This window comes from Anser cygnoides, chromosome 1 (genome assembly GCF_040182565.1).
Source record: "Anser cygnoides isolate HZ-2024a breed goose chromosome 1, Taihu_goose_T2T_genome, whole genome shotgun sequence".
Classification (NCBI taxonomy): domain Eukaryota; kingdom Metazoa; phylum Chordata; class Aves; order Anseriformes; family Anatidae; genus Anser; species Anser cygnoides.
The window spans coordinates 138579650-138602743 of record NC_089873.1 but is presented as its reverse complement, the minus strand read 5'-3'; the positions used below and the strand labels follow the sequence as shown (position 1 = coordinate 138602743).

General features: G+C 40.2%; 1 protein-coding gene across 3 annotated transcripts in view; it reads left to right on the top strand.

Annotated features, from left to right (window-relative positions):
• LOC106035717 (granulocyte-macrophage colony-stimulating factor receptor subunit alpha-like) overlaps positions 1–23094 on the top strand; it is a 42093-nt gene continuing 18999 nt past the window's right edge. The window contains exons 1-9 of one of the 3 annotated variants that reach the window (XM_066983012.1): positions 1–159; positions 6274–6403; positions 6496–6665; positions 8805–8944; positions 10584–10622; positions 11504–11642; positions 12186–12273; positions 12846–12927; positions 14609–15051. In XM_066983012.1, coding sequence (XP_066839113.1) covers positions 93–159; positions 6274–6403; positions 6496–6665; positions 8805–8944; positions 10584–10622; positions 11504–11642; positions 12186–12273; positions 12846–12927; positions 14609–14680 — 927 coding nt within the window. In that variant the 5' untranslated portion in view covers positions 1–92 and the 3' untranslated portion in view covers positions 14681–15051. Of the gene's footprint in view, positions 160–6273; positions 6404–6495; positions 6666–8804; positions 8945–10583; positions 10623–11503; positions 11643–12185; positions 12274–12845; positions 12928–14608; positions 15052–22368; positions 22961–23094 lie in introns of those variants that run through there. The other 2 variants (XM_066982997.1, XM_066983005.1) reach the window with 2 other exon arrangements.

Genomic DNA, 23094 nt, shown 5'->3' with positions numbered 1-23094 from the left:
TTTTTACACCCTCTTACGTGAGCAGTTTAGAAGACCTTAATAATGAAATAACACTAACAAAGCACAGAAAAATATGCCTCCGAGGCAAATTTATGGCTTCCGTCCCTTCTGTGCCCCTTTACTATAATCGTCACAGGGAAACATCTTTGCAAGGAGGAGGTATGTTTATTTTTTTATTTCTCTGTTTTTAACTTTTATCCCAAAGAAGCTAGGCAACGAAATACTATTTTGTCATTGTGTTGCTGTAATATTCTTAAAATAACTCCGTGAGGGGTGGATAGACACTACTTAAAAAATGCATGCTTTTGTCTCCAAAGACTGTCTTAGACAACGTTTTGATGGCTTATTAGCACGTTTTTTCTGCAATCTGAAAATAGTTATTTAAAAATATCTAAAAATGAAAAGTGACCATATTAACAGCATTATTGGGTTCATCCAAGTAGCAGTATTTTGCTTGTTACAGCAAAACCTGCATTACAGTATTGAAGAGTACCTATGTCACTTTCTGTATTCTCTTGCAGAACGCACAGCTTGCCTGGAAATATTCAGATTTTTAAACTCATAGAGCAAAATCTCTATACAGAGTAAATTCCTTTGAGTAGTACTGCATTTAAGTACCAGTTGAATGGAAGTATTTATGTGTCTTTTCTCTTATTCCAATTTTAATACTGAGGTAGAATATTTCACAATATCCATAATTCTCTAAAAATGTCAGAGGAATGTAAGCATAAATTTATCCTCATAGCACATAAAAAATGTAAGCAATAGTTACAGCTCTAATACTCCCCTACAGGCAAAAATAATTCTCTAAATGTCTCAGAGGTAAAGCTGGGAAATAAACTCAGAGGTCTAGTCTTAAGTAAGATGCCCAGCATTAATAAGGTATTCCCTCCCTGCCCATCCCCCCCTCCCAAGGTGGGGGGGGAGGGTGAAAGTGTTATTTTTGTTTGTTTGTTTGTTTTCCAGTAAGAAACCTTCCTTTCCAATGGTTATAAAAGTCACAGCATTATCAGACATGATAAGCTACATGGTCATATATTACTTACAACCAGCAGGTTATTGGGCAGATTTTTTCTTGTCTAATCAGTCTCTTTTATTCTCTAATCAGTCTGAATGAGAATAGTCACTGCAGCAGGATTTCAACCTAGATAATATTTCCAAATTTCTAAAATAAACATTGTCAGTGGACATTTCTCAGGACTGAGCATTTTCAGAAAAAAAGTAATTAAAATTGACTTATTCTGCAGTATGAAGTCCAGCTGTAGCCAATTTTCATGGAAAATTCTACAATGCAGAAAGAAAACAGCTTTGCATGGAAATACTTTGTTTCGTTAAGATTTTGGTCAATAATCTGCACAGCAATTACTTGAGATGGAAAAGAAAGTTTTTCCCACCACTGAGGAAAAAAAGTACAGTTCTACTGCAACTGCTTTTCTAAAGAGAAGAAATATATGATAATACCACAGGTATAAGAAAGTGAAGGAAAAGATATTTTCAAAAATAGTTTTGTGATTTTCATAGAAAAAGAAGAAAGGCAGCATTTCTGTGTAGTAGTTACATGTGGATTCCAGATAATGAGAGATGCAGAATGAATTATTCCTCCTGAATTAAAGGCAGAAAACTTTGTTATAGAGGGATGCCTCTAGGCTGGTCATCCTGACCTATCTTTCCAGTGACTGGTGGGAAACAAACAGAGTGAAGGCTTTATTCATCAAATCCTAGCTTGAATAAACAGTCTTAAGTATTGTTTCTTTCCGGCCACTATAAAGGCAACATAGAATTACTGGCTCCCTTGTGGGCACAGCTATACAGCGCTTGTATAATGTTAAGTGAGATGAACTCCACCCTGCAGTCTGGTGGCATCTTCAGAGTTAGGTTAAAAGGTTAAAGCAATTTAATTTCTTTTTGTTTGTTTCCAATAGTAAAGTATGATGTTTTAATTCCAAATATGTGATTTGTAATCCTTTACAAATTATGTGATCTATTGCGTCCAAGAGCTGAGAAAAGTTTATGCATTTTCTATTCAGGAACTTTTGAATAAAAAGTAAAAATGGTCTTGGACTCAAGGCCCAGAAGAGATCCAGTCCTTCCTTGTTAGCAATCCTGATTACCACAAAGAATGCAGAGTCAAATTTATTTTCTTTGACATTTTTCTGCAGATACAACTCCCACAGTTTATAATATCCACAGAAGTGATGGAGCTAATCTAAGTTGACTCAAAGAAAGCAAAGAAAGAAAGATAGATAGAAGCAAACACACAAACAAAGTAAAGAAAACACTGTTTGCTTAAAATAATGTGTTGTTATAGAGTTGGGTGCAATCACAATCATCACATCAGTTCCACTCAATTAAATGCCCTACCTCTTTCACAAAAAGATATAAAGAATGCCCCCCCCCGAAAAAAAAAAAAGAAAAATCATACATAGTTAAAGATACTAAAATATGGGGAAATAAATTATTCATGTTTGAAACAAAGGATGCTTGTGAGGATATTATATACAAGCTAGTATATTTGCTTGTGTATTTCATTATCATTATTAAACAACTTAGGAGGCAGTTCAGAAGAAAGAGTGCACTACAGAGAAACTAAGCTGTCCTTTGGCAGCACAGCATACAGAAAATGATCATGACAGTATGGTCTTACTTTTTTTTTTTTTTAATGAAATAGTGATAAAGAAGTTATCAATACAGGGTTATTAAAAGAGGAGGTGTTAAGCAAGATGCCACTAGAACAATTTAACTAATTCTCAAGCACAAACTGGAAGGAGAAAAAAATCAGTATCTCACTGAAATAATGGGAGAAACATCTCATGAAGACTTAGTTCCATTCCAGATGTTATTAAAAATAAAAGTAAAATTGTAAAACTAACACTGTAGGTGAATACAGTAGGCTCAAAAATCAACAGCATCTTGAAGAAAGGTTAGCCATAATTTTGTACACCAGAGAAAGGTGAATAAAGAAGAAATTAAAAATAAATCTCCACAAAATTTGTAATGAAAGTCCTATCCACAAAGCAAATGTCACTCATGCATGTTTGAGTGAGCTTCCCAGTGTGTACTTGATTTTGATCTGAATGTGACACTTTACAGATGGTCATGGCTGGTTTGTATACAGAGTAACGTTGTGGCTGCAGAACTCAGGCTCTTAAGTTTAAAGAATATTTGAATATGTCTCTATATGCTTCTCTTGGATATAAAAAGCTGAAGCCATCACTGGAGTGGCCAAGGAACTGGTTTCATTTGCCTTTCCTTTTACCACAGTGCCATCTTAGGAGTTCCCTTCACCCTATGTCCTGTGTTCCCAGTCAACTCAACTGTTTGTTGGGACACACCTGAACCAGATTGTTGTCTAATCTGACACCAGAATAGCCTTTTTTTCTTTTTATTTATTTATTTATTTTTGATTTGTAGCATCACCAAAGGCTTTACAAAACCCATACCTCTAAGACCCTTGTACAGCACCTGTTATCTAACTTCAGACTACTGCAGTTACTTGACGGGAAGAAAACTTCCCTATTTCCATTCCAGTAATATTTCCCTTTTGTAAATGCAGATATGAAGTGCATAGATTTGATTGACCCAGGGTCATAAAGTGAATCTGTGTCGGAAGAGACAACTGAGTGAAGCTGTCTGTCACCTTACTACTGAACCATACTCACTGGACTCTCAGGAGTGGGATGTTATACATATATATAAATATGTATATAAGTTGGGATATGTATATAAGTAATCATTATGATGCGTGCTTACATGTCTCTAGCATCTAGATAAGTTCAACATTTCTTGCAACAGCAGGAGTAGCTCAGATAATTCTCCTTAGATAGCTGTTGGTTGCTAACCCACACCATCATCTCAGGTGAGTTTTTTCCATTACTTATAATAAAAGGTGCAAAGATAGATGGAAAAGCAATATGAAATAAGAACTACTGGGGTGGCAAAGCATTATTGGTTTTGGAGATGATCACTTCTTCAGCTCATCTCACTAGGATGCTCTGCAAGGAATGGCACAGCCAGGGAGGCAGGATGGAATCAGGAAGGGGCCACGGAGGATAGAGAAGGACAGAAAATGCTTAAGCCAACACTACTGTTGAAAGAAATGTTGTTGAACTGAGCTCTTGAAAGAGTTCCAGCCTTACTCTTGGAAGAGATGAAGCTTTCCAGAGATCCAGGAGTATTATGGCAAATTTGTAGTCTCTTGAACCATTCCACTTTATTTCCAAAGGTATACAATTTAGATGGTTGTTACTCTTGGGACTTCTTTGCAAGATCTTGTCCCTGATAACATTTCCCGTAGTGTCTGCTGACTACCCATGTGGTGAGTGTTAAAGGGATATTTCCACCGAGGTGTTCTGAGTGATGGGATTTTATTCCTCTCTCTATATATCTAGCTAAGGTATATAACATTGTATTAGGTCTTCTAGATAGCAGCCTCATTGTATTAGGTGTCCCAGATAGCAGCCTTTGCCTCTGGAAACTTTGAACCAGGCCACATTTATTATGTGCCTACATTCCTAGTATGTTCAAATGAAAAAGAAAAAAAAAAATCCCTTCTGTAGAGTAGTCCCAAAAACCTTTATACAGCACAGTAACTGCCTGAATCTAGCCAAGAAAAAATATGAGGTACAAGGTATAAGAGTGTATTCTTGAGCACCTTTTCTGGAGAAAGATTACTTTTTCTCACATCACTGCTGAGGACAGAAAAGGATCCAGAAGGAAAATACACCTTTTGAATTCTCTCCTTGCTCACCCAAGGGATGTGGCGGAGGCCAAATAAATCATAGAATCATTAGGGTTGGAAAAGACCTCCAAGATCATCTGGTCCAACCGTCACCTTATTACCAATGTCACCCACTAAACCATGCCCCTAAGCACCATGTCTCAACCTTTCCTTAAACACCCCCAGGGACGGTGACTCCACAACTAAAAAAACAGATTTATAAAGGATGGAAGAAATTAATGGGGGATCAGGCTTTCTCAGACTGCTAAGTACAGTGATCGATGAAGTAGCTCTTAACTTTGAAACCCCTTAGGACACTTCTCACCAGCAGCTGAGAGACTGTATAAGTGAAGGCTTGTTCTGTGCTTTCTCTTTTTTTTTACTTTTCTCCCTAAGAATTCACTGATATCAGTTTTGGTCTGCTCAAATACAGCATTTTGTTCGAAATCAGTGCTGTCGGCTATGTGATCAGTTGCTCTATGGGGAAATAAAGAAAAAGAGGCTTCCAGCTTGGACTGCAGTAAAGCTTGGACAGGAGACAGCCAATTTTTCTCATAAGATGATGACTTCTTAACATTGTTTGGGAACAAGTGTTTGACATAGGGGGTGCTTTAAGGCTCACTATGAAGGTACATCCAATGGTAGGCAGTGATGGTGCTTAAGCTCAACGATTCACTGTCTTGGAAAGCTGTGATGCAGTCCTTCAGTTCATGATGACAGTAGCTGCTGCATGATTATTATTTCCCATTGAAGATCTTACCTTTTGATAGGGAAGACACAACACATGGAACTAATTCCTCATGGGAATATACAACCTGAACAGTTCTTTGATGTAAGCGAATTATCAATTTACACTTCATTTTTTTCTTGTTTTTGCATTAATGACATAGATATTTGGGCATATCAAGTCCTGTGCATTCAAAATTCCCCATATCCTTGAATCCAAAGTGCCTTAGTCTTGAACAGATTAACAATGCTTCTAAATTCAAGATTGAAAATACGCCATTCTCTCCTCAAAATGATGACAGTTCTGCAGGAGCTAGTTTTGGGAAAGAGTCTCAGGGTAAGATTGTAAGCATCTAATTGTTACACAATGAAAGAGGTGGAAAACTTATTTTAAATCCTTAGTCCTTTATAAATCAACCAAACTTCACTGCATAACACAGACACAGGATAGAGAACTTTCCTGGCTCATAGTTGCAGAATTTATATTCCATTGTAGGCTGGACCTTAGACAAACTGAGGATCTAAACAAAGGACTCAACAGTGACCGTCTTCATTAGTAGTCTCCACTACATCATGTCCCTGAGCTGATTAAATCATAGTGAAATTTTCAGTATCTGTAGCAACGGTAGATAATCCTCAGACTCAACACAGATAAAATCACTGCTACGTTGAAGTAAACATGTAATTGCAAGACCCAACTAGTATGCAGTTGGTTTTGTTAATCAGGTGCTTAAAAAATCACTAAATAGGCATGCAGAGCTCTACAGGGTTTAAGCAGTTACACAGTCTCTCCACAGAATTGATGTGGGATATTCTTCATCTGTTTGCAGACATGAATGGCACAGCCATAGAAAATTTTATCTGTGTGATATATAATGTTTCCTTCATGAACTGCACTTGGCATGTGAGCAGGACAGCTCCAGGAGATACCCAATATTTCCTGTACTGGAAGAGCTCACGGTAAGTAGGTCTTCTTGAGTCTTGGGAATTTTGAACTCTGGTCTGACATGTGACATTGCTAGTATTTAACTGAAGCAGTTTGTCATATACAGGAAAGAAGATTTCATAGGATGCCAGAATTATGTCAAAGATAATTGTGGAAGGCACACCGGATGTAGATTCCAAAATGTGACAATAAAGAATAAGAGTGCTTATTTCCTGGTAAATGGAAGTGGACAAAACATTCAGTCCTACAAGAATATGATTGCTCTGTACAAAATTGGTAAGGATGTATATTTTTTTCAATTTTATTGCATGAATCATAGAATGGCCTGGGTTGAAAAGAACCTTAAAGATCACCTACTTTCAATCCCCCTACTCTGGGCAGGGTTGCCAACCACTAGAGCAGGCTGCCCAGAGCCGCATCCAGCCTGGCCTTGAATGCCTCCAGGGATGGGGAATCCACAGCTTCTCTGGGCAGCCTGTGCCAGTGCCTCACCACCCTCTGAGTGAAAAACTTTCTCCTAATTTCTAACCTAAATCTCCCCTGTCTTAGTTTAAAACCATTCCCCCTTGTCCTATTACTATCAACACACATAAACAGGCGTTCCCCCTCCTGTTTATAGGCTCCCTTCAAGTACTGGAAGGCCACAATGAGGTGTCCCTGGAGCCTTCTCTTCTCCAAGCTGAACAAGCCCAGTTCCCTCAACCTTTCTGCATAGGAGAGGTGCTCCAGCCCTCTGATCATCTTAGTGGCCCTCCTCTGGACGTGTTCCAAGAGTTCCAAATCCTTCTTGTGCTGGGGGCTCCAGGCCTTCACGCAGTACTCCAGGTGGGGTCTCACAAGACCAGAGTAGAGAGGGACAATCACCTCCCTCTCCCTGCTGGCCACCCCTTTTTTGATGCAGCCCAGGATATATGGCCTTCCAGGCTGCAAGCGCGCACTGACAGCTCATGTCCAGCTTCTCATCCATCAGGACCCCAAAGTCCTTCTGCACAGGGCTGCTCTCAAGTTCTTCTTAGATCAGTCTATATAAATACCTGGGATTTCCCCAGCCCAAGTGCAACACCTTGCACTTGGCCTTCTTGAACCTCATTAGGCTCTCATGGGCCCACTTCTCCAGCCTGTCCAGGTCCCTCTGGATGGCGTCCCCTCTATTGTATTGACTGCACCACTCAGCTTGGTGTCATCTGCAAACTTGCTGAGGGTGCACTCAATTCCGTTGTCTATGTCATTGATAAAGATGTTGAAGAGCACCGGTCCCAAGACTGACCCCTGAGGGACACCACTTGTGACTGTCCTTCACCCAGGCATAGAACTGTTGACCACAACCCTTTGGCTGCAACCAGCCAACAAATTCTTTATCCACCTAACAGCCCATCCTTCAAATCCATACCTCTCCAATTTAGAGAGAAGAATGTGGTGAGGGACCATATCAAAGACTTTGCTCAAGTCCAGGGGGTTGGAATTTAAATCTCCTCAGAACAGATTTTTTTATTCCTTTTCCTAGTCTTAATGGCTGAAAAGCCAAATGTACAAGAGTGAAAAAAAATGAACAGAGAGACAATCTGAAACCACAGGTCAGATAATTTTGAACATTTCAGTCAAATATGTGTTCTATGAAAGAACAAGCTCATCTTTTGGAATTAAGTAGCTATGGATGCCTGAGTGGGACTAACTAGATGTTAGGTCTATACCAGTATCTCAGAATTCTGAACTCTGTTCATCCACAGAATACAAAAGAACCAAGTGCCTTAGTACAATGAGTAAAATATTTTTTCCTTTTTTTTTTTTTTAATGGAAGGACAAGTTTCTAGTTAGAAAAAGAAAAAAAAAAAGGAAGGAAATTGATTTAATTTAATATGAACACAAAAAAAAATCGCTGCTCAGATTAAATTTCTCAATTCACTAAAATATTACAACGGGTTTGTTTCATAGAATCATAGAATAATTAAGGTTGGAAAAGACCTCCAAGATCATCTGGTCCAACCATCACCCTACCACCACTGTCACCCACTAAACCAGGTCCCTAAGCACCACATCCAACCTTTCCTTGAACACCCCAATGGACAGTAACTCTACCACTTCCCTGGGCAACCCGTTCCAATGCCTGACCACTCTTTCTGGGAAGAAATTTCTCCTAATTTCCAACCTGAGTTTGTTTGTTTTAATTTCATTTTACCTACAGTTACTTCTGATATTCCAGGCTGCTCAACTGGAGTGTTAAATCAGGAAGTTCTGCTTTTGAATATGGGGTGAATCTGGTAACTCTCACAAAGCTGCATTACAACTTTTTAAACCAGTTGCTTGAACAGCCACCTAGCCACCTATATTTTAAAAAGACACAGTAAAAAGACTTGTTTTTTAATCAGTTGTATTCATAGATGCATAATAATTTTATTCTTAATTAAATTATTTCAGAGAAGCTCACCCCTCCATTAAATGTCACTGTGAACTGTACAGGACTTTCTCATAGTTGTGAAATTAAGTGGCAACCACCTCGTACAAGTCATGTGAAAAGAAACACTTGTTTCAAATATCAAGTTGTCATAGAAAAGAAGGTAAGAAGAATTGATTATAACACTTAACTCTTTTTGTCTGCTTGTATTTGCACACACACTACCATACAACCGATCCCCTGTTCTTCTGTTTGAGTGACCCCTCCATTTTTTATACAAGGTGTCCTTGCACAGTTATAGGAGTGCTTTCAGTCAGCTGGCCATTAAAGAAACTGGGCAAGGATCCCCACGCTGAGGGTGAATACACAGAGCTAAATCTTCCTCACCATTACCACTACCACCTCCCTCCCCTCCCACCTCCCCCCCCCCCAGAAAAAAGAAAAAAAAAAAAAAGACACCCCAGCTTGGCCTTCTTGGTTTTGCTATGTGTGGAAGTTGCCTGACATGAACATAATTCTGCTAAAGGATGTAGTTAGCCAATAAAGTGAGTTACACAGTGAATTCAGTGTGTAACTGGAATTCTTGGATTGTTGCAAGGGCTCAAAATTGCCTAAAATTTTAATTTTAAATGGAGCTAGCTGGTTTAAAGATCAGAAATGTATGATGTTACTCATTTGCAGTGCACTAGAGGAAAAAAATTGAGTGATGCAAAGTAGAAAAGTGGATGGTTTAAATAGATAATGCTAACAGCAATATTTAACATGCTCATCTTATAGCTTGTGCCAAGTTCTCCCTAGTGGTTTTGTTTTTGTTTTGTTTTGTTTTTTTTTTTCTTGTGTGTTTCCTGTTTTACTGTTAACTGGAATTCTGTAATTCTTTTGTATGCAGCTTTTGTGCAAACAAGCATCCTCCCAGATCCAACTGTCTACTTAGATGACCTCAGAGTCTGTACCTTATCTGATTCTGAGGTTTAGCTAAAGTAGGTCTGCACCTTATATACAGTTGTGAATTTCACTGCAGCTGTCACAATCAGATATAAATGGGCAGAAATACACATCAGTTCATTGTGGGTTGTGGGAGGGTTTTCTTTTTCTTTTTCTTTTTTTCGCTTTCAGTATATTTTTTTGTTAACTTAAAGTGGAAAGAACCTTCCATGTCTTAATACATATGCATATATATAGTCATGTTATTAGTACAGAATATCCAGGTTTCCCAGAACTTACCTATATATGTTTGTTACTATACATTTTAATAATTGCAAGTATTTTGATATGGATGAATACACACAGTAATATTATATCCATCAAAAATATTGCTTGAAATATTTATAGGAACAGTTGAATTCATTGTTCCAAAGGTAAAAAATAAAAATTAAAAGGAAGACATAACATAACTAATGAAAAGATTAACAGTGCAAAAGTTACAAAGACAAAAGTTTTGATGGAGAAAACATTGCCCCAGTTTGCTAGGATTTTTTAAGATACTCTTACGTACAAGTGAAACATACACTTTTCATTTGTGGGCAACCTGAGCCTTTTGTTGTTGTTGTTGTTGTTTAGTTCTTTGATTCACAGTTCTGCAATCAAAATTAAAGTGTACATTATTTTAGAGCATTAGTGGTAAGCAAAAATGTTTCAGTGGAAGAACTGTTTAACTTCATGGTCTATAAAAGAAGGCATATGAAGCATGTGGGGTTTTTTGTTATTGTTTTCTGAAAATCAAACATTCATAAGGCAAGACACTTTATTATAAAGAAACAAAAGGAACAATCATAAACATTCAAGTTCTCTGTTGTTGCTAGGCTGATCCTGAGAAAGGCATCAAAGACACATCTAAAATGGTAAGTCTTTATTACCCTATTAATCTAACATTTATGCTGGGTTGAAAAGCCATCTGTATAAGAACATCCTCCAATCAAATTGCCTTGGTTTCAGTATACTGTGTATGCTTCTCATTGACAAGTTTCCTCAACATAGTTTTAAACTGTTTATAAAATATATTCCTGCATATATGAAACTTTATATTATTTCTTTGCAAGTCACAAAATCTTCCATTTTACAGTTCATTGTACTTCCTAGCAAACTCAAACTTGTGTATAAATATGGATCATAATTCCACGTTGTTGTTGTAGACAAGAAAAAAAAAAAGGAGAACTGTGGAGATTTGTACTTTATTAATGGTATCTGGGAGAGGTTGAGATGAAGGATGCAGGAAAATGTCAACTGAAAGATTAAATCAGTATAAAGGAGGAAGAAGAAGAAGAAGAAAAAAAAAAAGCATGTTTTCAAGAAAGCTCAGTACTCTTCTGAGAAGCATTTCCATATATGTCAAATGTTTCACTTCTATGTAATCTGGTTGTTAAACTTTACTTCAGTTTTGAAAACAATTATGGGAAAGGGAATGCCAATTCTTCAAAGGAGTTCCTGCTAAAAGACTTACAGATTGAAAATACACTATTGATTTTTTTCCAAAATTCTGCTCTTTAGCAGAGGTTAAATGCTGCAAATTTCATCCTCCCAGCATCACCGAAAAAAATGTTCATACAAAAGGAATTAAGATGGAACAAGCTAATTTCTTAAGGGATGATTTTCTATTTGTTATTTCACTCATCTGTCGATCGATACATGTGCAAAATTTGTAAGTGTCTACGTCATTAAATGAAGCAGACACATTGTCATCCAGCAAAGAAAAAGCTCTCAGTCTAGTTGTTTTCCTATTTAGGAAACAAACATCACTGGAAACTCCTACATATTTGACAGCTTCAATGCAGAAAAAAGATACAGCATCAAAATCAGAGCTACTGACAATGGTTGCTTAGTGAGCAAAAACTGGGGGGAGTGGAGTACACCTGTAGAGTTTGGTAAGAATGAAAATCATTTTCTTGACCTAATTTTCTCTCAGATATTACTTGTCTGCCTCACTTCTTACTTCACAGATAGAAACATTTTTATATTTGCAAATTTCTTCAATTTGCTAGGATGAAAGGAGCAAAGAACCGGAATATCTCTTAATATAAGGGAGGTTTCCAACCATTCTGTTGTGACAGTTAATTCTTCTTGCAAGAAGATAGTGTATAAAGCACATTTTTTTCAGGTCTTCGTTGCTAGCTGTTTTCTTTCTTCTATTTCTACTTCTGTCTTTATAAACTTCTCATTTCCCTGTTGCTCTCTGCCACTTTGAATTTTGAAGTACTCAGTAGGCCTCAGAACCTCACAAAATGCTTGGTAGTCTCAAGTTACTGGAGATGGCCCACATACCATCTGCCATCCTACTCTTTCACATTACAGGATCATGAGGAGCTAGGCTAAGGAAGAAGTGACTTCATACTGGTGTTTCACATAGTTGAGCAATCTTTCTTTTTCTGTGATACTAAACAACATTTTGATGACTACATGTCTTTCAGGAGGAGAACAACTTATGTCTACTTCATCATATGTGCTACTTCTGGTATCAGGACTGGCAGCAAGTATCGTATTTTTTCTCTGTGCAGTGTAAGCTTTGTTTCTTGTGCATTTATTTTTATTTTTATTTTTATTCTGTACCTGAAATAACTCCTCTTTCTCCAATAGAAATGTTCTGGTGTCTTTTAAGGAGGGGGGAGGTGGGAAAAACTTTCACTGAATTATTGCAGGAGTCATGACACCATGGACATTCCTCAAGTGGGCTCTACATTTCTGATTGCCAACCTTTTTACTTTCTTGATCAACATTGCACAACTCCTTTCAAGACAAGGTCTTATATCAGTTCCCCTTTCCTACTTTCAGATACTGCAATGTAGAGGGGTGGCATGTAAAATTTCCTTGTTTTAAGAATATTTCTCTTTAAGAGGATGAAAAAACTTCCTATGATTTCTTAAAAAGTCATAAAATAGATTATTATAATCCAAATTCTGAACAATGAACTGATGCCATTGTTTTCAATTCACATAATTTTTTAGTTAATCTTTCATTATTTTTGTCTTGGAGGAAGAAAATGATAACTCAGGAGTATAATAATAATATAGTATATTTTGATATGTTTGCATGCTGAGTCTTTTCTTCACCACCCCTTTTTGTCACTGTAGAAACATTTATTTGAAAATAGTACCTGCTAGAGTACTACAGCCAAAAGACCCATTCCATGAGATCGCTCCAGTGAATTTCCAGGTATATTTTCCTTCCATTTGTCTGAAATTTGTTGTAAATGAGGATCCATTGCAGTTTCAAAGGTATGACCTAAGTGTCAGAGAAATGTGTAGAAGCACAATTTTTTTTTTCCTTCTATTGGTGTACTGAAAGAGGAGTTCCATATGAAAATAATTCTTCTGGTTTTCCTTTTCCATTCTAAGATATTTGTGATATGTCCACCTGGAGCATTTGACAAATACATAATTTCACCCAGCTCTCCCTATAAACCATATGTTATCACTAAAAGAGAGCTGAGCCTAAGCTCAGCACAATAATAACGTAGATCCAGGCTGCTGCTCAGCTATGGGGTGAGAATGGACAGAGAAATCTACTTCTGGTCAAAAATACTTGTGTCATAGCAGATGCTGAGACCATGTTAATATTTGGCAACACTGCTTAAGAAGTGAAGTTTTTGAGGTTATGGTAAGAAAGCACAGTAGAGAGCTAAGAGATTCTAGCTTACGCAGAGTGCTCGAGAGATTCATGAGAGCAAGGAACAGATTGCAAGTAACAGGGGAACTGACAGTCTGGAGAGCATTGTGCAAAACTTGCTGCAATTCAGAAAGTATTTGAGTTGGTTACAGACAGGCCTGGAAGCAAGAACATGTCCACAAGGAAACACTGGATCACTGGAAGCCTCTCTTAATCCTTTTAATTTCAGTTCCTTAGTTACACAAACTTTCCAATGTTAAAAAAAAAAAAAAAAATTAGATTTCTGGCTTTTGAGTGGAATAACCCCAGGCACCAGTACAGGCTGGGGGGTGACCTGCTGGAGAGCAGCTCTGCAGAGAGAGACCTGGGAGTCCTGGTGTGCAGCAGGCTGACCATGAGTTAGCAATGTGCCGTTGTGGTCAAGAAGGCCAACGGTATCCTGGGCTGCATTTGGAAGAGTGCTGCCAGCAGGTCAAGGGAGGTGATCCTCCTCCTCTGCGCAGCCCTGGTAAGGCCACACCTGGAGCATTGTGTCCAGTTCTGGGCTCCCCAGTACATGAGGAACATAGAACTACTGGAGTGAGTCCAGAGGAGGGCTACTAACGTGATGAGAGGGCTGGAGCACCTGTCGCATGAGGACAGGCTGAGAGAACTGGGCCTGTTTAGCCCAGGAAAGAGAAGACTGAGGGGAGACCTCATAAATGTGTATAAATATCTGAGGGGAGGGTGTCAAGAGGATGGAGCCAATCTCTTTTCAGTTGTGCCCAGCAACAGGACAAGAGGCAACGGGCACAAACTGAAGCACAGGAGGTTCCAGCTAAATACGAGAGGGCACTTCTTTACCGTGAGGGTGACAGAGCACTGGCACAGGTTGCCCAGGGAGGTTGTGGGGTCTCCTTCTCTGGAGATATTCAAAACCCACCTGGATGCCATCCTGTGCAACGTGCTCTAGGTGATCCTGCTCGGCAGGGGTGTAGGATTAGATGGTCTTCAGAGGTCCCTTCCAACCTCAGCCATTCTGTGAGATGTCCTTTGGTCCTCTTTGCGGAGCTCATCGTGAAGGGAATATCTAGATGCTACTACTTCAGTCCTCTCACTGACAGAGTCCTACAACAGCTTCTATATAATAAATAACTACCGTTTAAATAATAGGAGGTTCAAAATTGTAAACTAGTGACTAATCTAATGCAGGAAACACTAATTAAATATTTTATTCTTCCTTTAATAGACAGAATATGAGAATCAATTAATAAGGCATGAAACTGAAGAAATAATAACCGTTATTGAAGAAGTGGCATAATGGCATGCAAGTGAAGAGAGTCAGATTTTGTTGTTGTTTTTGTTTTTGTTTTCACATGAACAATTATGTATCTTGTTGGCAATAATTTATAGGTTTTTCATATTGTCCTTCTTGTAAACAGAGATAACAGCATTGCCTGTAGAGGCAGCTCCTCAGGAACCTGTCTTTGAAAAACTCCTTGTATTTGCTTGCATTTTCCAAAAATATTTTCAGTTGTGTGAACTTCCTTCTTCCTATGACGATTTCTTCATTCTTCTTATGAAGACCATTTTTGCAGTGTTTTAGCAAAAATATTTCAGTAGAGCTCTGGAAGTTATTATACTACTTTTCAATCTCATCCAGAAGAATATAATAGGAGCAACCAAATTTAAGTGTTTTATTCAGAACCTCCAGTGGTCCACTGCCTAGGAAGCAGCTTGATCAAGGCTGTAATCAGGAGTAAAAATTTATCATCTCTATGAAAACCCACTGAAAATAGGCCAAGATTAAACATCTCAAAAATGCTCACTTGCCCACAGAAAATGAATATTGTTAAAGATTTCAGGAGACAATTTTCTCATAAACCCATTTGTTGCCTCCAAACTATGTTGCTAAGTCCTTCAGCACAATATCACCTAGAGGCTGACCCTCACTATTTACAAACCCAAAGGTTTCTTCCCACTTCTCATCACTTCATATTTGTGGTAGATAAAAATATAACTTGAATTGTGAATACTAACAGGCATCAGATAACTGGGAAGGGAAGGAGGGATGGTGTGCAATGTCAGAAATTAAACGTTTGAACTTTCAACCAGAAGCCTGTCACTTGCAAGCTCTAGTACAGGCTGGCTGTTTTTATAACACCTGGACAAAACAGAAGTGACACATCCTGAACCTCTAACTAGTAAGCAGATATGAGACACAACCTTAGTGTGGAAGTTAATCATGCATTTCACTTTAGCACGTGGATCATTTCAGTTGGGGAAACCAAGGGTTAGAGGTCATTCATAACCATGGGGTGCCCAGTGGCCCATCTCTTATTCCCCCTGTGCCTGTACACCTCATTATCGTATCCTGTGTCTCCACTTCTAAAGGCCTCTGCTGTCATCCAAGGATACACTGCATCAGTGGTGGTACCTTGGTGGTACCACACAAATATAAAAGTAAACAAATTAGCTACAAAAACCTGTTCAATGGTCTGTTACTAGCAATAGAAATACCATATTACAGGACTACATGGCTACAACAGCTGAGTTCACTATTACTGCCATTGTAAACGATCTGTTTTTCCTCATGCCAGCATTACTGGCATGACTGTCTCTCCAGGCTCAATACTAAACGTCTCCCATGCCTACAAAGCAATTCTGTTCCTTACTGTTTTTTCAAAAGCTTTCCCTAAGACTACTAAAGAAACTTATTCTGGAATTGGTTTCGTCTTTGTTTCTGTGATTCTGCCAGAAAAAGAATCAAACAAACAAACAAAACAAGCAGACCCCCTGGCTGGAGGGAAGCATGCCTTGAGCCATCCCATAGCATGAACTGAGGTCCACCAGGCAGGCACCAAGTGAGTTCCTGCAGCAGAGTAGGTCCTCAAAGTCAGGAGGAAGCAAGTGGGGGTAGAGGTCTCGGAGACCCTAGTCTGTGTGGTATGAGAGGACACCTCTGGAATGGTAAGTTGTGTGCCAGGGGCAAAGGTAGCAGATGTCAAAATCTGTTTAAAGATGTTACTTGGGACTGAAAGGGATGAGCTGTGGTCTGTATCATGGTATCCAAGACACAGCAAGAAGAGAAAGGATGTTCTGGAACCTAAATCCAGGCTTCTGGCAGGACACTTCCATAGAAGTCTCTGAATTACTGCCAGTCTCCTAGCTAATATGTGAGAGACAGACAGAGCTCTGGATCTGAGACCCTATCCTGCCCTGAACAAGCTGAAGTTGACTCTCATGACATCCAATGTATATATTACACTATTTGCCTTTCTGCTTTCTCTCAGGATTTTGAAGTCCATCACATCATAGTCCTTGCATTCAAGACTGCCCTTGACTCACATCCTTGACCAGTTTTTGTTTAATGAGTTGCAGATCCAGTTGAGGAGCTCCTGTAGTTCGCTTGTCCAGCATATGTATCTAAATATTGTTTCTGGTGATTTCTATAATTCTCCTGTTTTGCATGTATCCTGACACATTGCCCTTCCAGCAGGTCTCAGGATGGTTAAAAACATCTCAGGCAGCTGAAATCCCATCCTGGCAGATAAAGTTCACTCAGGGTGACAAAATTCCACTAGTCCACATGACCTTCAAGAAGTCCCCTTTGAAACCAATTTTTTCTGATTCTGTGTTTCCAAACAAGCTTTTATTAACATTTTCTTTCAAATACCTTTAAAAACAGTAACAGAGAAGGAGCCTACTCTTTAAATTATTGCTTCCTAACAATAAGAGCTTCTGCATCAAAAGTGTCCAACTAAAGGCAGAGTTTATTTTAATTTAAGGGAAATGAAACAGATAAAGTCTACTGGATCCTCTCACTCCTGTTTCGCTCGCATTCAATCATGGCCATTGGTGAACTCCTTGCATCCACACTGCTTTCACTAGGAAAGCTGATGAGGCTACAAAGCCACTCAACAACCTGGAATTCACTTCTAGCATCCTGATGAGAACACGAGAGATCCTATCCATGACAGAGTGGAGGAGGGAGTCGGTGTGGGGTTAAGGTATCCCTTTCCCATCCCTGAGCAAAGGCCCCATATAATGACAACTACAAAAGGATGGTCAGGCTGTGTAACCTTCTATTCAAGTGATTTGAATGTTCACACAGATAGAAGTCCTGCATTCTGGTCTCCTGTTGCTGTTCCTCTGTTCTGTGGAAAACATCATCTCCTGAAAAATAGAGAATCTTTGGTGCAAGGACCAAGAAGAAGGTCTTTGTAATGTTGCAGTCTATACAAAAGTCATAATACATCAGTAATACAAAATGTCTAGGCAGTTCATGTGAGTACCCTTATTGCTGTTGGATCAATGAATTATTCTTCAAGCTTTAGGGACTTTTAGGAAAGGTTGTTTTTAATTCTGTTTCTGCAGTGACTTTACTCCTTGTAGAGCTCAAAGGTGGGAACCAATCTCAGTATCTCTGCCCGGTTTTCCTCTGGAAATAGCCTATTCATCTTCCTCTCCTGGGTTATAGTGAGACAGCTCAGCGCTGGTTTCCTAGACTCCAGAAGATAACAGGCTTTGATAACATCATCAACTGCACTGGCCTTGCTTGGAGATTATTTTTTTTTTTTTTACATTTTTTAAAGCCTCAGGTGAGGATTTGCCCTAAATATAGTTAAACAAAGAAATCCCCTGGGTAGAAGAGTTCCTTTGTGGTGGTTACAACACTGTCCTTGTGGGCTGTTTGGATTGTTCTGCTGTAGTGTTTTCTAATTAAAAAAAAAAAAAAAAAGTATCCAAACCCTAAAACCTCAAAACCCAGACTTCCTCAATGTGTTATGCAGATCCACAATCTGAGAGAGTGCCAGAGAGCATGCCACTCCTCTGCTGTTTGCTACAGGCTTGGAAGCTCTTCAGAGTGGGAGCAGGAAGATCTGTCTGGGATGCACAAGTAACCATGTGGAGTTACAGCCCCCTCACACCGAGAGTTGACATTAAATGCCATCTCTAAAGTGGTGCAGGATCAACAAATGCAATTTTGATTGAATTGATCCTTCCTCCTCTCCAGCCCAATCTCTGGGCTCAACTCAACTCCCTCCCTTCTTTGCTCCTGCAGTGTGAGGTGCCTGGAGGTGAGCAGAGCTCCTATTTTGGAGGTGTCTGCTGCAGGAATGGGTGGGAGACAGCTTAGCACTCTGGGAGCTATATTGTTGGAGGAGGGAGAAAAAGGGAAGTAAAAGGCTGGGAGAAAGGAGAGTGAAAGGCACAGAAACTCTGTCTTCCTTCAATTTCCTGAACCCCATTTGATTCTCCCAGGAATTTCCTATGGCTTTAATTTTATTAGCCCAGGCACTTTGCCCCCTTCCTTCTCTATAAAATGTAATCACCATAAAAATCTGTTACCACCATAAAAATGAGTGACTTTCTTCCAAAGGTGAGGACACAATAAAGCGTGTTTTTGCTTGTTTGTTTGTTTTTAATTCTTTGTAGTCGGAAGTCCTTTCTTCTACCTCTACAGCTCAGTAAGTGTTCAAAAGATATCTGCATCGGCAAGCACGGAATTTCTTTTATCTGGAAGTGCAGTGAATCTTCGGATGATATACTACCTTTTCCTCTGAATGTCCATGCTGGGTTCAAACCTGAAATCTGAACTTTCAGTTGTTTTGTCTATTGACATCTTCAATGCGATTGAAAAAGTGATTCTCAACAGAAAGAGCTTCTTCTGTAACTAAATCTGTGCTTTTTTTTTTAACAAAAAAAAAAAAAATCCACCTATTCCCATTTGCTCATCATTCCTGTTTGCTTCACAGTGTTTGTTTGTTTCATAACTATGCTTCAGAAAAACTTTGCCACATTTTTATTCTCTCCTGAAATACAGAGAAAGTGCACTCCCAAGGGACTCATGAATGCATCCTCATAACACCACCATTCCCACCAAACCTTTCCATTTGAAACCATGAAAGACCAAGCCAGTCTTTCTTGATTCCCTTGTGATTACTGTTTCTAGGGATGACTGGAGGTTTTTTGTTTGTTTGTTTTTTGTTTTTTTTTTGAGTTCTGAATGCTCAAGGTGAGTTGTTCATCTTCTAAATCAATACTGAGTTACTGATGGACATGATCAAACGCATGAACTCAGTGACAAGGTGTCACTTAATACATTGCTCTCCACTTCAGCCTTGTTCTACACTTCTAATACATCATGTGAGCATAAGTGGAGGTGGTGTGATTTTCATTTCTGTAGAAAAGACTTTTGCAGTCAAAAAGCTGATAAGGAGATTTACTGTGCCACACTAGTTCTCTTTTTGAATTGCAGAGAAGAAAGCAGGTCAGAAATCCATTTGGGGGTGATGGTTGGTCTTAGTGACAATTCAGTATCATTTATGTTTACAAGCAGTATAAGAGCATGAACCTGGAAAACAATGGCACACTTACGGCTCATCAGTCATCAGTCTCACACTGCAGCGGGAATTTAGACAGTGGAAATATTCATGAGCCCACTGCGTTATATCTTTAGCTTTTTCCTTTGGAAATAACTGTATCATAGCTATATATGACTAGCTGATATACAAACTAATACTGATATGGTTATATCTTTCCATATGTCAATAAAGCAGTAGCAGGACAGGAATGAACTGGGGATTTTGACAGAGAATGGTGACTCCTGGAGCAGCCTGGTAGGGTGCTGGGCAGCAGCCTTTTTTTTTTTCCAAATATAATAGGCAAGAAACAGGAGTGGTAAAGGAGCACATAGACAGACTCCTGTAAGATTTTAACCACAGTAGAATGCATCTGCCTGTTCTTAAGAAGAAAATGTTGTCATACTGTCCTGGTTTGGGCTGGGATAGAGTTACTTTTCTTTGTAGAGGCTCACTGATGCTGTGTGTTGGATTTTTTATTAAAGTAGTGGTGATAGCACACCGATGTTTCAGTTGTTGCTGAGCAGTGCTTATGCTGCCCTGTCAGCAAAGAGGCTGGGAGTGCTCAAGAAGCTGTGAGGGGACAGAACCAGGACAACTGACTTCAACTGATGAAAGGGATATCCCATCCCATATGATATTGTGCTCAACAATAAAAGCTGAGGGACAAAAAAGGAGGAAGTGGTGATGTTTGGAGTAATAGCATTTGTCTTCTCAAGTAACCGTTGCATGTGATATGCCCTGCTTTCCTGGAAATGGCTGAACATCTACCTGCAGTGAGAGGTAGTGAATGAATCCCTTGTTTTGTTTTGCTTGTGTAAGCAGCTTTTGCTTTAACTAGTGAATTGTCTTTATCTCAACCCATGAATTCTCACAATTTTTTACCTTTCCAATTCTCTCCCTCATTGCACCTGGAGAGAGTGAGCGAACTGTGTGGTGCTGAGCTACCTACCAGGGTTAAACCACAATACATATCTTACTGTTTGAAAAAAAAATATTTTCTAATGATGTTTCAATTTCAATAAGTGGTGAAATTAGATTACTTTATGTGGACCGCAAAGCTCCTTATTAAGTAAAGTACATTGCCTTGTGTGAAGAAAATCATTTCAGGGTATAAGAGAATTTTTACTTTTTTTAGACTCTTTATAATTACCCTCTCCTCTAGAAAATAGATAGCTGTGACCTGAGAAAGGAACGGATGTTAACTTGCTTTTTTTTTTTTTTTTTTTTTTTTTTGTCTGTTTTGCTGGGCTTCTGTTTTGGGGGGTTGTTTGTTTATTTTCCTGACACTGGGACAAGTGGATTCAGAACAAACTCAAGGCATAACTTCTGGTTCAGTTGTAGCTTATGAAAAGACTTGAGATCCAAGATTTGAAGTTCTCTTTTTCCACAAGCTTAAGTAATTTTTAGAGTTTGCACTGTCATGTCACTGAGCATCACCCTTAAACACACCAACCCTGTCCTCCCCCACCTGCCAAGGCCCAGGCCCCCACATCACCCTGGGGTCGCCAGCCCCTGCTCCAGCAAGGCTGCAGCAGGGCCAGGCTCCAGCTCACCATGGCCAGGCCCGACCATGAACCCTGCCCAACAGGGTCCAACCACAGGCTCATGTCCTGCCTGTCCCCAGGGAAATGCCCAGGTCTGCAGCTGAGGCTGTGCTTGTGCCCCCAGCTGCCTGCTCCTGGCAGGGTGGTGCGATGAGACCTGGCTACCATGGCCCACCCACCCTCATCAACCATGGGTAGCCCCAATGACTCCTTGGGTGAGAGGCTTTGTATTGAGAGATTCTTTGTACTACTAAGCGTTATTTAGAGCTGTGGTGGTTTTACTCAGGCAGGCAGCAGAGCTCCACCACAACCACCCTCTCACTCCTCATCCTCAAAGGGAAAGAGAGAGACAATACAATGAAAAGGGCTCAAGGACTGAGATAAAGACAGGGAGATCACTCAACAATTATCTTCACAGGCAAAACAGACTCAGCATAGGGAGAACAGAGAAATTTATTGCCCATTAGTAACAACCTAGAGAAGTGAGGAACAAAGAAAACAAACAGAAACACTGCTTCCCTTCATCCGCCCTCTTCTACTTCCTCCTCCTGAGTGGTGCAAGGGAACAGGGAATGGGGGCTGCGGTCAGTCCCTAACACTGCCTCCGCCGCTCCTTCACAGTCCCTCCCTGCCCCTGCTCCACGTGGGGTCCCTCCCACGGGATGCCGTCCTGCCCGAACTGAGCCTGCGGGGGCTGCCCACAGATCTTCCAGAACTGCTCCCACACGGCTCCGTACCACGGGGTCCATCCATCCCCCAGGAGCAAACTGCTCCAGCACGGGTCCCCCACGGGCGGCAGCTCCCCCCAGACCCCCTGCTCCTGCGTGGGCTCCTCTCCACGGGCTGCAGCTCCGGCCCGGGGCCTGCTCCTGCGGGGGCTCTCCATGGGCCGCAGCCTCCTCCAGGCCACATCCACCTGCTCCACCGGGGGCTCCTCCACGGGCTGCAGCGTGGAGATCTGCTCCGTGTGGGACCCATGGGCTGCAGGGGGACAGCCTGCTCCACCAGGGGCCTCTCCACAGGCCGCAGGGGAACTGCTGCTGTGTGCCTGGAGCACCTCCTGTCCTCCTGCTGCACTCACCTGGGGGGCTGCAGGGCTGGTTCTCAGTCCTCCCAGCCGCTGTAGTGCAGCATTTTTTTTCCATCCTTCTCAAATATGCTCTCACAGAGGCACAAACAACATCTCTTATTAGCTCGTCTCTGGGCAGCAGTGGGTCCCACTTTGGAGCCAGCAGAAACTGGGCCTTATCTAACATGGGGCAGCTTCTGGATTCTTCTCACAGAGGCTATCCCGTGCAGTCCCCCGCTACCAAAACCTTGCCACATAAGCCCACTACGAAGAGCCAGACATAAATATCTGTAAAAGAAATTTTTTATGTACTTATTGGATTCCCTAGCATAAGCAGACTCAATACAACAAAAAATTTAACAAGCTAGCTGCTTGTTTGAGTTTAATGAAATTGTGACTTCTATAGTTGCATTAATTTAGTAAGAATCAGGAAGGAAGTGATGAACATCACATCTTGCAACACTTCCGATGGTTCCGACTGTTCTCTAAAACACAAGTGACAAGCAAGACAGCCCTATTTGTAACTGTACAACCATTTCAACAGTAAGTCTTTCCATCTTCTCTGAGCCTCAAGTCTATGATACAAAAATAAGGGAGACAAAGAAGTTTTGAAATACAAGGTAGGTCCATCTTTATGTGTGTGTGGTTTTTTTTTTGTTTGTGCTTTTTGTTTGTTTGTTTGTTTGTTTTTCTTTTTTCTTATAGAGGTATTTGGTAAGGCTCTAGGATAGATACTGGAAGCCCAGGGCTGGAG